At 39.9% G+C, this 13,256-nt stretch overlaps 1 protein-coding gene across 2 annotated transcripts in view; it reads right to left on the minus strand.

The window, feature by feature from the left end:
- The window catches only part of LOC128875101 (neurobeachin-like), a 191,682-nt gene that overhangs the window by 163,506 nt on the left and 14,920 nt on the right, over window positions 1–13,256 (minus strand). Inside the window, exon 2 of one of the 2 annotated variants that reach the window (XM_054120449.1) lies at window positions 12,385–12,909. The exons of the other annotated variant lie outside the window; for it this stretch is intronic. Coding sequence (XP_053976424.1) covers window positions 12,802–12,909 — 108 coding nt within the window. The 3' untranslated portion in view covers window positions 12,385–12,801. Of the gene's footprint in view, window positions 1–12,384; window positions 12,910–13,256 lie in introns of those variants that run through there. 2 annotated transcript variants of the gene reach the window in all.

A 13,256-nucleotide genomic window follows, 5' to 3' on the forward strand; every position in this document is an offset into this window, starting at 1 on the left:
AAAATAAAACGCTCGAGCAGGTGGTGCATTACTTTTACGACCCTGGAATGCAAGGGATTTCTACCGATGTAACGGCAAACGTGAAACTCCACAACGAACTTAAACCAATCACATACCAAATCGACAACTGAGTCAACAGTTGTAACAAGAGACATAGCGTAAACAGAAAACGAACGAGAAACATGAATGCATCGAAGTGGAAGTGTTTTTCCGATACTTGTCCATTAATTATGCGAATCTCTGCATTAAGAGTAGTATGAGATACGTGTGTGCTGTCTCGTGATATGTAATGGTCCAAGGATAAGAGTAAATATTGGGTTGTCCAGAAAGTTCGTGCCAATTTTTAAGAATAACTCAAAGGCACATTTAGATTTGCATATATATATTTACTGAATTACATAGGTACCATCTTGTTCCAGAACCTTTCCAGCTTTTAAGGGATGGGTAAATGTTATTTGTTTTCAACCATTCCGATATATTTAGACCTGCAGCACCTACCAAAAATAGGCATGGACTTTCCAGACAACTCGATAGTATTTTATCTATGTGCTGGTGTTTTAATTCAAGGTACCCAACATTTCCACAGGAAACTATCATCATCAATCAACATTGCGCGAATTACTTGTACGTTCTCCCGATTTCCAATCACCCCTATCCACCTCGAGTCGAAAATTGGAATTTTTGGGAGCGTAACAATACATTCCCGCACTCCCACTCGGAAATTCCTTCTGGAAGACTGATGAAACTCGAACGATTAAACGTGTAATATAAAATTGTGGAAACGTAGAGCCGCGATGATGAAAAATACGAGCGCGGAATAGGGGTGTGGGGAAACGCTGCTTCGAGCTGAATGCATTAAATTAAATATGGGGAGAAATACCGAGTTACAGACAATCAAAGCGCTCGACGCTCATTTAAATGCGGTCGGTTCGCGGGAAAGAATGTTTTTGCGTTCGCGTGCAATCCGTGAAAGGCAAAATCGTGCGGGTCCCGGTCGTTTAAATGAAATCCTCGGCGCCGGTAAAGCTCGCATTATGCGCACCCGGAACGCTTTTTGCCAGAAGGCGCATCTGGTGCCTGTGAGAATGTCTAGCCAGAGACCGGACTTTACCAAAAAGCGAACCAGTTTGTTTCCCGATATCAGTGCCACAATTACGCCAGCCTTCGGTGTAAAAGCTCCTCGACTGTACAGGATATCTCACTAAATTCAATCCACATGAATATGGTGGTAATTAACGAGGGTAGCAAAAATGTTTCAGGCGAGAAGGGACACGTTAGGAATGGAATAGAGTATCCTCTATATTTAATAGTATTCTTATTTAACACATTGCATGCGGGTGTACTTCGCCGCGGACTTACGTGTGCAGCGGGCGTTTCTTCGTGAGTCTCGCGGGACTTTGGTCATTCTGTAAAATCGCAATAAATCGGAAACTACTTCGTTTTTGTCAACGAAACTTTCTTTATTTTACACTTAAATATATAACAAGTGCAAATAACAATGATAAGACTTTAATGTTTCTTCGCAGTATGGTATCATTCATACCATCGTATTTAGACGCTATCCGCTCTCCGGCACAAATGACCCGCGCTCCAGTAACAGACTGCGAAAAACGTAAAAGTAGCTTTCCCGCCTTACAATGTGTTAACAAGTTTCTAAATACACGAATTATTATAGAGAGGATCAACATTCATTGATATTTATTGATATTCGTGAACAAAGCAAATCGCTCGTTTGAATCAACGCTAACCAATTGTGATTGCTTCGAATAGGGGTCTACACACACGGATTCCGCGGCACCTCCAGAAATGCTTGGAACATTCCAGGAATTGCGTCGGTATGTTTTTGACGTAGCTACGCGCAAATTCGGGTGAAAATGTAATTCACTGATAGAATACTTGTTTGATATACTTTCTCATGTAGGATTACTTCCATTTGTAATAAATAATAATAACGATGAATTACTATTAATATCCGCGGTTAGACGATCAAAAACAAAATTAAATAATACAGAGATGGAAATGACAAGAAAACAGAAGAGTAAGAACACAGGCGGACGTTGAAGAGATCACGAGTTTGAATCATTCTAAATACGAGTAATTTTCCTAAGTTTCATCAAAATCGACGTCAGAAGGTGCGCTCGGATCGTCGACCTATCGCCAGTGGCGCGTGGCTTTTCAAAACGAGACCAACAAAGTGACGTCCCGCTATCGATTATCATTTCACCGTTGAAAATCGTCTGTACGCTAGCCGTACATTCCCCGGGCGTCGATATCCAGCAGCGATAGCGTGATTCGTGTCCCCGAACCGTGAAATTGAAGTTTCCGGTTCTGAAAAGACTCGAGAGAGAGAACGTTGTGTCTGCCAGTCCCTCCCCCGCATAACAATGACTCGATCGACGCCGCGCGTCTTGTCATTCACCATTCGAGTCATTAACCCACTGTCGAGCGTGTAGTAAACGTGGCCTAGGCGGGCATATCGTGCGCCGAGGTGGGTTGGTTTACGATCGATCCATCCTTCCGACTGAGAATGCACACACGACGTGTGTGTAACGTGTTTACTCTCCCACGTCTACCCCGAGGAGGCGCACGGAATTTTATTTAGAAATTAGGCCGTTCAAACTCGTCGCGTACGAAGTTTCCGGGTCACCTTTTTCCACCTTACCACCCCCACTCCCCTCGTTCCCGTCAATATTCTTTAATTATCGTTGGTCGCCGACGTTCGAACGCCCGCTGAAAATAGCCCTATTCTCGCGCGTAGCCGCGTTTCCGTCGAATGAAAAACGATCCGTTCGATTCCCAGGTGTTTCTATCAATCAAAATCAAGGGTAGTTGGTGCAATTTTTCCTTTCTAACAAAAAACCAATTGCACGTGTCTCCTTAATTGACGGTGTTCGTTTGGCAGATTACAGACTACGATGGAATCTAGTTCGGTAGCTGGAATCAGAGAGAGGATCCAAAAAATTCAATCCCAAAGAATTTTCTTGATTACAGTTGTCTCTGACCGCGTATAAAATTCTCTGAAAGGCTTCACTACTGAAATAAATCACAGCCTCTAAAAGGTTTTACTATTGAAATAAACCAGTGTTTCCGAACGTGAGGCCCACGCTCCAGAGTGGGGGGCAATTTGAAAATTTACTTACTGCGTTTGCTCAATAATTTCCTAGTGATTTCTGCTTAAAACTTATCATTTAGGTTTCTTTAGGGAACATTTCTATTTTGATATATTCAAAATTATGTAAATATTATGAGAGGGAGACAGAAGCATTTTAGAATAGCTAAGGTGGGGGATAGCACAAAAAAAGTTGAGAAACATTGTTCTAAACATAACATTTGTAATTAAGATAAGACTTAACCTAAAAGCCACCCTCATCCAAACCAGGCCTCCGTTAACCCTCCAACGCCGAAGTCGGGCTACTTATTCAACGTTTATCTTGAAGCCGCATTCCTCTCAATTCTCGTCAAGAGTGTCAAGCCATGTATTTACATTACCAATACACTTATAAGAAGCATTCTGAACAAAATATTACATGTAAACAACATCCAGAAAACAACGAATGAGAATAAATATTATTTATGTGTACTTCCCAAAATTATTTTTTCACTTTCCTTTAGTATTTAATATTTTTTCTTTCTAAACAATTCTGCAATAATACTTATTTGCAAAAGTGCTCCTCGAAAAAAAATATTAACAAAAAGAATTGGTTACAAGACACTATTAATATGATAATAATATTTCCATATAAAAATTTGATTTTAAGCTTTCTGTCGTAGCGGATATGGACTTGGATTCTGATTGCTTGAATAGTGGCCCGGCTCCGTCGTTCGTACGAACGTTCGGTGTCCAAAAGTTAAATGAAAGTGTCGGTTACATTTTAAACAGCCTCCTTATAAAAATGGTCACGAGGTCGGAGATAAACCGAGACAGATTAAAAAGCATAAATTTTAACCAGTTTAAGTCTTCTGACGCCTTCGGAGCGGATAACGGGTAAAAGAGTGCATTATAAAGAAGCAGTTCCTTCGTTAAGCGCTCCCTTCAACTTTACGTCAAATTTAGGTGGATACGGGGAACTTATTAAGAGGCTACGACTCGGAACATTATAATCTTCGCGGAGAGTTAGCGGGAGGCTTATCCACCCCTGCTCCATCCGCTGTTTCGTTCCTCGTGGCTCTCAAATTGAATCCCAGCCAGCTCCTGGGCAAACTTTAAAGCCGCAAAACCTTGGAAACGAAATTCCAATCGGCCCTAGAAACGAAGGAACGCTGGGTCTCGCCCTTATCGAATGGGATGCTATCGACAGACCGAGTCGGTGATTTTGCGCTCGGTCAAAAACCTGCCCCAAATGCTAATCTTGCTATTCACCAAATCAGATTGAATTACAGTAGAACTTTCGCTATCTGAACTAATAGGGATCCACTGTTTGTTTAAGGAAATTCTCTGATAAGAGAACACTCGCATTTTTCAGATCGATTTTCCCACTTCTACATCAACGAAGAGAAAGTGAAAAATTCATAAGTTCCACAAGTTCCACGACGCTTATATTTATGCACCATATTTCACGTGAAATTCCCTACAGATATTCGCTTGATTTTTTTGTTTATAGATATTCTGGAAGTCCCTCAGTGTTAGAATATTTACTAAATTCAACCTTCTATTTTACTACAAAAATAAATGTACTGAGAATGTATGTACAATATACATATATACATATGTATGTATATCTGTCACCGCCAGAATAAGAAAAGAGAATGTTTAGGATATGGCCTGCTCTCTCACGCGCCATCGAGGGCCTTTCCTATAATTTCCTAAAGCCTAAAGAGATGCGCTAAAAATTCTTTCTACCTTTTACTTACAACGTTTGTCTATTAGTCTTGACCAGCTCCTCATAGAGCAAAGATCATAGCTTACTCGTGACATTTAGTAATAAAGTCAAAACTTTTAATTAATAAAGTTAGTATTTTATTGTTTCATTATACCCCATTTCCATTACTCAGCTAAAAAGTGAAACAGGTACACCGTATTCCTACTCTTACGCCTGTACCCACCGAACAGAACACGTTCCTCACTCCGCGCTTCCGGCGTTCCAGTTTTCTCCGCGAAACATCAACCAGCGACACGTCAACAAGCAGCACGGGGTCCATTATAAAACTTATGGTTCGAAAGTAATACGTTTGGAAAAGATGATAAACGAGTACGTTCTCGTATCGCGATTTTTCAACGGCCGAGATTAAATTCAAGCCCCTTCGATGGAGAAATTTATCGATGCCCGTGGTAAATAAGCGGGCTGCTGAAAAAGATATTGATTCCGACCCGATAAATGCCAACGTTTCATGCCAGATCGGTCGTCGAATGTAAACGAGTTGTATTGATAAAGTTCGCGCGCGCGCCTCTCGATTTGCAAATTTAATGCTAACGATGATGGCATTGTAAATCACGCGCGGTACACATTCAATGCCCATAGAGGGACAAAATAATTTACTACGCATTTAACCCTTTCAATCGATAAATATATTTTTCTTTTTGGTGTCATTTCACCTGAAAATTTAACATTTGTTCTTATCACACCATTTGCACGTAAGTTGTGACATATATCATTGCTCTCGCTAAAATCATCGCTAAAATCATTGCGTTAAAAACCGAACAGATATATTTTCATCGAGGAAAATCGATCCCGTTATCAGGCAAAGTTCAAGACGAACTTAGCCTCGGATGCGTACGATGTAAAGGGGAGGGAAGGGGGACTACACCCCCACCATAAATCACCGTAATCCTATTTTTAGATAATAGCCGTGGAAAAGTTGCAAACTGTCATCCACGCAACGATAAATTATTCGAGGAAGTTTTTTTTCTCGATGCACAAAAACCGAACGGTGATGCGCTCTCACTAAGTTTCGTCTGGAACATTTTTCACGGTTGCGATCAATGATGAAGTCTGAATTAGCTCATCCACGACGGATAAATTGTTATTTTGAAAGCAATTAAATTTAACTCGGACAAATGAGTAAAATAGTTTGAAATGAACGCCAGTTATTAAAAAATATTTTTTTAATACCCAGCACGTCTAACGAGGCATAAAATCATCGCTTCATCGTTACTGACTTTAATTTCATGGAGACATTAAACGACGACATTTTAACGTATCGAGTGCCAAGGGTAAATCGATTACACCCTTAAGGGTATACCCTCAGTAGAGTGTTTAAAAGCTTCGTTATACAGTAACAAGATTTGTGCCGTCCATCATAATGAACGACCCGAGCCATTTTACACTCGATGATACTACGTATCTCTTTCTTTCTCATTTGCTGTATTCATGACACGCTTGCACAGATAACGGTGTCATCTATTTTCGTGTTTCTAATTTGATACAAGACTGAGTACACTTAAAATTCATTAAGGAGCTTCGATAATGCATTGATTCTAAATTCATCTCGAAAATAAAGTATTTCAGAAAGAATGACCCGGACCTATAAACTAATTACACCTCTACGAGTAGACTATAATATTATCGATACAGAAATTGAAAAATTTCTTCAAAGAACCAAAAATCCTTATCGATATTCCTTCTTTAATAAACCAAACTTGCACTCGATAATGCTATTTCTTTCCTTTTTATGTATTGTGTTTGCAACACGCTTCGACAGACAACTGTGTCGGCTATTCTTGCGCGATGTGACGTTCAGCGAATCAATCTTTTGAAAAAAAAAGTCGGTTATAAATAGACAGAAAAAATCGTTTACCAATAGAGCATTACTGCAAAACGATAGTAAAGACTTTTAATTCGAATCGACGCTACACTCAAACACACACATAGAACGGTGAATTTTACGAACAGTTCATGCACTGGGTTATTCTTTGAATTAACAACTTTATCCTAGAAAAGCAGATATGACTTAGTCCCTCGCACTTCAGAAATATAAACTGGAGCACAAGCTATTCAAAGTTCATGCGAAGATCGTTAACTGGGACGCGCCTGTTGATTCCTATTACCATGAAGATAGGAAGGTACCGAGTATATACTCATTAAGTATTACAATCATACCGTATTACTGGATTAAAATTGCTAGAAGCTAGTGCCAAGTATTATCATTCTAATACCACTCATTTCCCATACGAATTATGATTATTAATATTTTATGCACTGATATTGAAATATAGTATAGTAGAAATTAAAAGAAAAGATTCTTTAGCCACTCTTCCATCTAAACTATCATTTTCTCCTTAATCTCTCTTCTAAACATTCTAGCATTTTATTCTGTAATTACATTATTATTTATAATCCAACAGACGTGTTTCATAATACGCGTGATAACGATTTATAAAATTTCTCGGCACGTGTAACCGGTCGTATAATTATGATCGGTGGTCTGCCAACCACGTGAAACGAAATTGTAAAACATCTCATTAATATTTGTGCGGTACAGTAAAAACAAATACAAGCAACGGCGCGTAAATCACAATTAAGTCCGTCGCAAATTGTACGAGTTGCCCCGGGATGTTTGAAAATAATTAAAGAGCATAATTACGCCCATCTATAATAAATACAGCCGATGAAAAATACATTTATCAGCGGAACTGAACTTTCAGCGGTACTTCCAACCCGGAAATGCAGCGACTTTAATTGTCCACTAAAGTCTCGCGACCTCGACGATTATGAGTTATTTACGGAGGCGACAAATTGAAAAGAGGCAATTTATTAATTTTGTTCGACGGAAAGTCATTAACAAAATTACGTTAAAAAGTTTGCCTAAGAGGATGATCGAAGTTCGGTGCAAAGGAGGATTTTATTAACGCTACTACAAAATGGGTTCAACCGCTTATAGTGAATTTTAACGTTCTTCGATCCACGAAATTATGTCCCTTGCAATTTTATCCCACGCTTGATGGATCGATTTTAAATTAATTCTATTGTGGAAGGGTTGATAATTTCATTTAAAGTACAAAGATGTTTTTATATCAAAATTTGATGTAACACTTGCGACACTTTCTATTCTATTATTATCTTCACTCACGACTAATTCTAAAAATTATCTAGATAGACAGAAGAGAGAATCAACATAATTAATTTAGAATAATTACACACAGAGTTTCTCTAAAATCAATTCTTTCTTCGGTCTGGCTACAAACTCTCTTTCCACTTGTTGTACTCACTATACTCCCACATTACACACTGCTGGCCCCTAACGACGCACGTGCAAACGCACTCGCTGTCGTCGGCACTCATTTTTGGAATATTTCAGTTACGTTCGACACGACAAAGAGTACGATAATTTAAAGTATCTGTCGAAATATATGCGAAATGCAGACTTCGTCGCGTTAACCATGAAACACCACACTTCAATTACAGTAAAATAAAAACGAATTAAAATTCAAAGTTACGATTTTCATTATATGATTTTTTCAAAATAATTAAAATTGTCCAAAGCTTAGGAAAGATAATATAAAGGTATCGAATGAATCACATGACTTGTGTCCACTGGACCCCTAGCACAGACTTCGAGAAAACACTACAGGAGGATTCAATTCCTCATCAACCTCGTCGATGACACCGTAAACAATTTTCCTAGGTAGAAATTCGAATGTCACTCTTTACAACGGGTATAAACGCCAGAAAATAAACTGGAGTCGATGTGGCATTCCAGGATTAACTCTCACTGTCTCTGCTGACGTAGTCGCTCAAAGCACGTCCCAATATTAATCTCACGATCGTCACGTATCTCTAACCCCGTTTCGGCAATTCCGAGAAGTAGTTTGGGAACATGATCCTCTGTGGACGACGCGTTTGATCCGTGCCACCGTGTTCGACTATCGTCTCTGAAAGGATCCGTAATCACCATCTGAAGAGCGGCGGAGTATCGACTCCGTCCCGCGTCACGCGAAATTGCATTATACAAAGGAACACAACCGGGGAATTTAGCACAAGATGCGCAAGGAAAATGGAGAGAAGAGGAGAGAACCTGCATCAGCAAAAGTCCAGTGCAGGTGGTAGGCGCCTGTTATTGACCGAGCCACTGCAGGCTCTCGCTAATACGGACGCCTTCGCTTCGTTCGCCTGGCTCCTGAAGTTAACGAGTTTTTCTAGCCGCGAAAGTCCCCACTGGCAGGACAGAAAAATCCCCGCGACTAGAAACAGATGAATGGGGAGAGGGGAATACCTGCCACGGATGAAAATGAGGGCAAGAACGAGCCGGAGACGCGAGAAAATGAGAAATTGTGCTCGCGCTTCGATGCCTCGACGACTCGACCGCTCTGACACCCGCGAAAAATAACCATTAATAAACCCCACCACCCAACAAATTTTTAATTATATCAATCCACGAAGCGTACAGGATGGCTCAAATGCTGATTAACCGTTCCAAGAATTTTTAACTCTATTTACAGTCGATGAATACCTGTAATGTATACAAAGGGTGGTCCTCAAGAGCTCTATCTACGTATACTAATATCATAAAAAGGTAAATTTTGTTTGTTTATATGTAGGGGGTTATCTCCGGAACTATTGAACCGATTTTAAAAATGTTTTCAGTAATAGAAAGCTACACTATTCCCGAGTAACACAGACTATGTTTTATTTTGATAAAAATACATTTTCAATTTGAAATCTCGAAAGTTGTAAATCAAGTCGGAAGAAAAATCTTCATTTTTCTGTCTTCCAAACGAAGGGAGAGCAATATTTCCAATTCGTTTTCCACGAAAAACCACCCTGTTTCTCAAATAAATCATTGGAAGGCGCACACTGTATCACAAAGATGAATATTACTATCGATTTGATCTCATTCTCAGTATAAATTTACCTTGAAATACCTAGACGGGAAGCCACACGGTTTCCTCCCGCTATCTAGATTACATTTTAATGAAAGTACCTTCAATCGATGGAGGCCACTGAAATTCTTACGTTGATTTATAAAGAGGAGATCGCCGCGGTAAATACACTTGGATCGAAGCCAAACGCTTCTACCGATGCAGCGATATCGAACTCGCAATTTCTGATAAAAAAATTTTTAAAAACTGTTGAGGAACACTCATCTGGGAGGTACGCGTCGAGGACGTATAATTTAATTTTCTAAAAAGCTCGCGATATTAGCGACGGCTTTCCATTGTACGAAAAGGTATTTTCAACGAGCGCGCGATCGCTGTACGACCATAAAGCGTGGTTGGGAAAATTTGTCTCCGAAGTCGTTGGCCTTAAGCGGGAGAGAAATTCTCGCAGCAAATGTACGTGGACCAGTGCCAAAAATTTCGATCGTTATAGTACTATTACTCTACCGTTCCGCTGGCAAAACGTGTTAAAAGTAGAGTTTCGAAGGTGCACCGTGATACTGCAGGTATCTGTCGCCGTTTACAATTCAGCTGCTAGCGCTTTTTAATTATCCAATTCGCGAAATAAAAATATTTTTTTTATTCATTTGGCGGTAGTCTCGTGAATAGAATTTCGTCACAAATTCCAATATTCCGCTATTTGAAAATTGCTGGAAAATCCCTTTGTTTTTTTACAGCAAAAATTGTTTCGTGTAAAAATGCACGAGAGCAGCAGATATTTCGCTGCTTTTTTTTGAACGAGAATGCAACGTATCGTAAAAGAAAAGGTAAACATTCCAGAATTTCCTCTCGAAAATGGAGACCATACCCAGCGCAAGGAAATTTCGTATTTTATCGAAACTAACGTAGCTTTGTCGCCGATTGTAATCAGCATAATGAGACAACGAATAATGCAAGTGCACGGATACACCTAAACGGTATCACGCGACAAGATACACCGCCTAATGAGACTATGCTTCGACATAAGCACGGCGTACACCAAATCAAGAGATACCCTGGTATTTGCCCAGCGAGATTAGCGCGATTAAGCATGCTGCATCGATAACAATTCCGCTTATCGTCGCAATTTTTTCCATCGCGAGATACACGAACGCCATGCTTGCTACATACTCGATCGATGAAAATATAGTGAAAATCCCTACAATGTATGAATCACTGAAGGCAAAAGACGATATTTTTTAGTCCATTGATAACAGACTTTAATCCAAATAAATTTTCGCCATATTACTATTGCATTTAGGTTCAACTTTTTGAATGTTTGAAATATTAGACGAAGGGACCACCGAACAATAACTGATCGTAGCTCAGAAGTAGAAAATAACTATTGGATCGATGTATTTCTCATTGGATGCCGCCAGGGAGCATTTTATCAATCACCATTCTCGCAAGTTCTAGACAAGCGACCGACTCCTTCATGTAGCGTGACCTGAACGAAGGGTCTGAGACTTGAGGGACGGTATTCCCTGAAGTGGACGAAAAATATATAGTTCGTGTGGTACCACAAACTAGGCTTGATAAAATAATAGATATGATATGTCCTGTTCCAGAAGTACTAGTTATATAAAGGCCACTCTACCTTAGAAACGACGATCTAGACTATTGTAAACTCCTATGGCCAGTCATGTTAAATACAATTCTTATCTTTCACATTTCCTCATTTTCCATTGCTTCCACAGAAGTTCCTGTTATCGTACAAAATCACACATCAGTATCATAAATCACACAGTAACATGCATAGTCGTCACCGATGGGCTTCGCGCATACCTCTGAATTCTTCAATCTTTCGCATAAATCAACATGTACACGTTTTCATTGGCGAGTTCGCCGTGATTCAAAGTGAAAATATAGAAATAGAAATATAGCCATAGAAATTCACCACGATAACTATAAATCACGCCAAACTAACTATTCCCTTGCAATATATTTATTTTCTTTCAAACGCAACTGGTGGGCAAAAGAAAAAGACGAGGGGCGGAGTAATAGGCGGGGCGAATCAGGGAGAGACGGAGTGGTGGTGACAGTCCTGTGTCCTTCGGCAACCAATATTTCCTGCTTTAATTCGACAACCCACATACCACTATTGTAAACACGAGAGACTTTTTTTTATACGCCACGTGCAACTGCGATATTCACAAGGTAGGAATACAAGAAACGTGCCTGCCTCGGAACGACTGTGAAGTAACGAGTGCACGCGTGCTATGTAGCGACCAAGTGTCGCCAAAGAGTGTGTGTTTGCATTCTTAAAGGCGGTCAGTGTGTTGTTTGAGCGGCGTACAGCGAGTATAGCGAGTGCAAAGGCCATCAAGAGTTTCTAGAGCGAGCGTTTAAGCGGAGAATAGCGACAGAACTTAAAAAAGAATATCCAAATATTACGCAGTTATTTTTCTTGCACTTACTGTGTCACCGCCATACTGTATTTTATATACAATCAAGTATATGCTTTTGGATGAGTCATACTTTCGAAGAGTCAATATAATATACAGAATACATTGTTATAATTAAAGTTTTTCATGGTTTAAGACACTTTTATTTTAATGCAAGAACAAACTATTATAATAAAGTTGTCACTCCATCGAGTACTTTTATCGCTATACTGGAAGACACGGCATCCAATATTTTTGTTAAGTTAACAGATGCTTTTAACCCGACCGTGTCACTCCAGCACCAGCAGACAATCTATCGAAAAGTAATTACATTTCATCGAGCACTGAAGACGCTCCAATATCACTGGAATCCATATCATTAACGAAGTACGTTTCCGTTCGGAATCCGTCCCGGATTTCTAGGCCACGATATTATCTTGATAAGCGAGCTGACCTCCAAATTGTCCCGAGCACGATTTGATAATGCCACACCAGCTACTACACATGTGTAATCTGTGCATCATCGGAGCACAACGGCGAATGCCATCCAACCTGTTACTGTAACCGCGATGAATTTATCGAGTTAAGACGCAGTTATGTCATCGCTGTCCCAGTCGCAGACGTTCAACCAAGTGCGTCGCGCATTTCGCCTGTCTCTCCGTTATGCTTGCACGACAACTCAACAGCAATTTTCTCATTGTAAAGGGAAACGGATCCGCCGTTCGCGAGGACCTGAAAGTTTCACTTACGTGACTGATTGTGCCGATTGTCGACCGTGATCTGATAAATTGCTACCTTCTATTGCTAATGACATCGTTACAGGTGTGCAACTACCACTGTGACAAACTTCGTGGAAGCTATTTGCGTTGACCTTACAGATTAGAATATCGGGAGGAAAACAAATAAGTGAAAAAATCTACCAGTTTTGAAAGGACGAGGGATTCTTGTGGAAGTTCGTAGGCGAATAATTCTAAAATAAGAGAGAAGGTGAAGGGTTAGGTGGATTTTTCAGTCTGGGAAAAATTAAGGTCGACGCGGAAGTTTTATGAAAACAGTGAACTCTGGATCAATTTAACGAG

Source organism: Hylaeus volcanicus, chromosome 4 (genome assembly GCF_026283585.1).
Source record: "Hylaeus volcanicus isolate JK05 chromosome 4, UHH_iyHylVolc1.0_haploid, whole genome shotgun sequence".
NCBI classification, from domain to species: domain Eukaryota; kingdom Metazoa; phylum Arthropoda; class Insecta; order Hymenoptera; family Colletidae; genus Hylaeus; species Hylaeus volcanicus.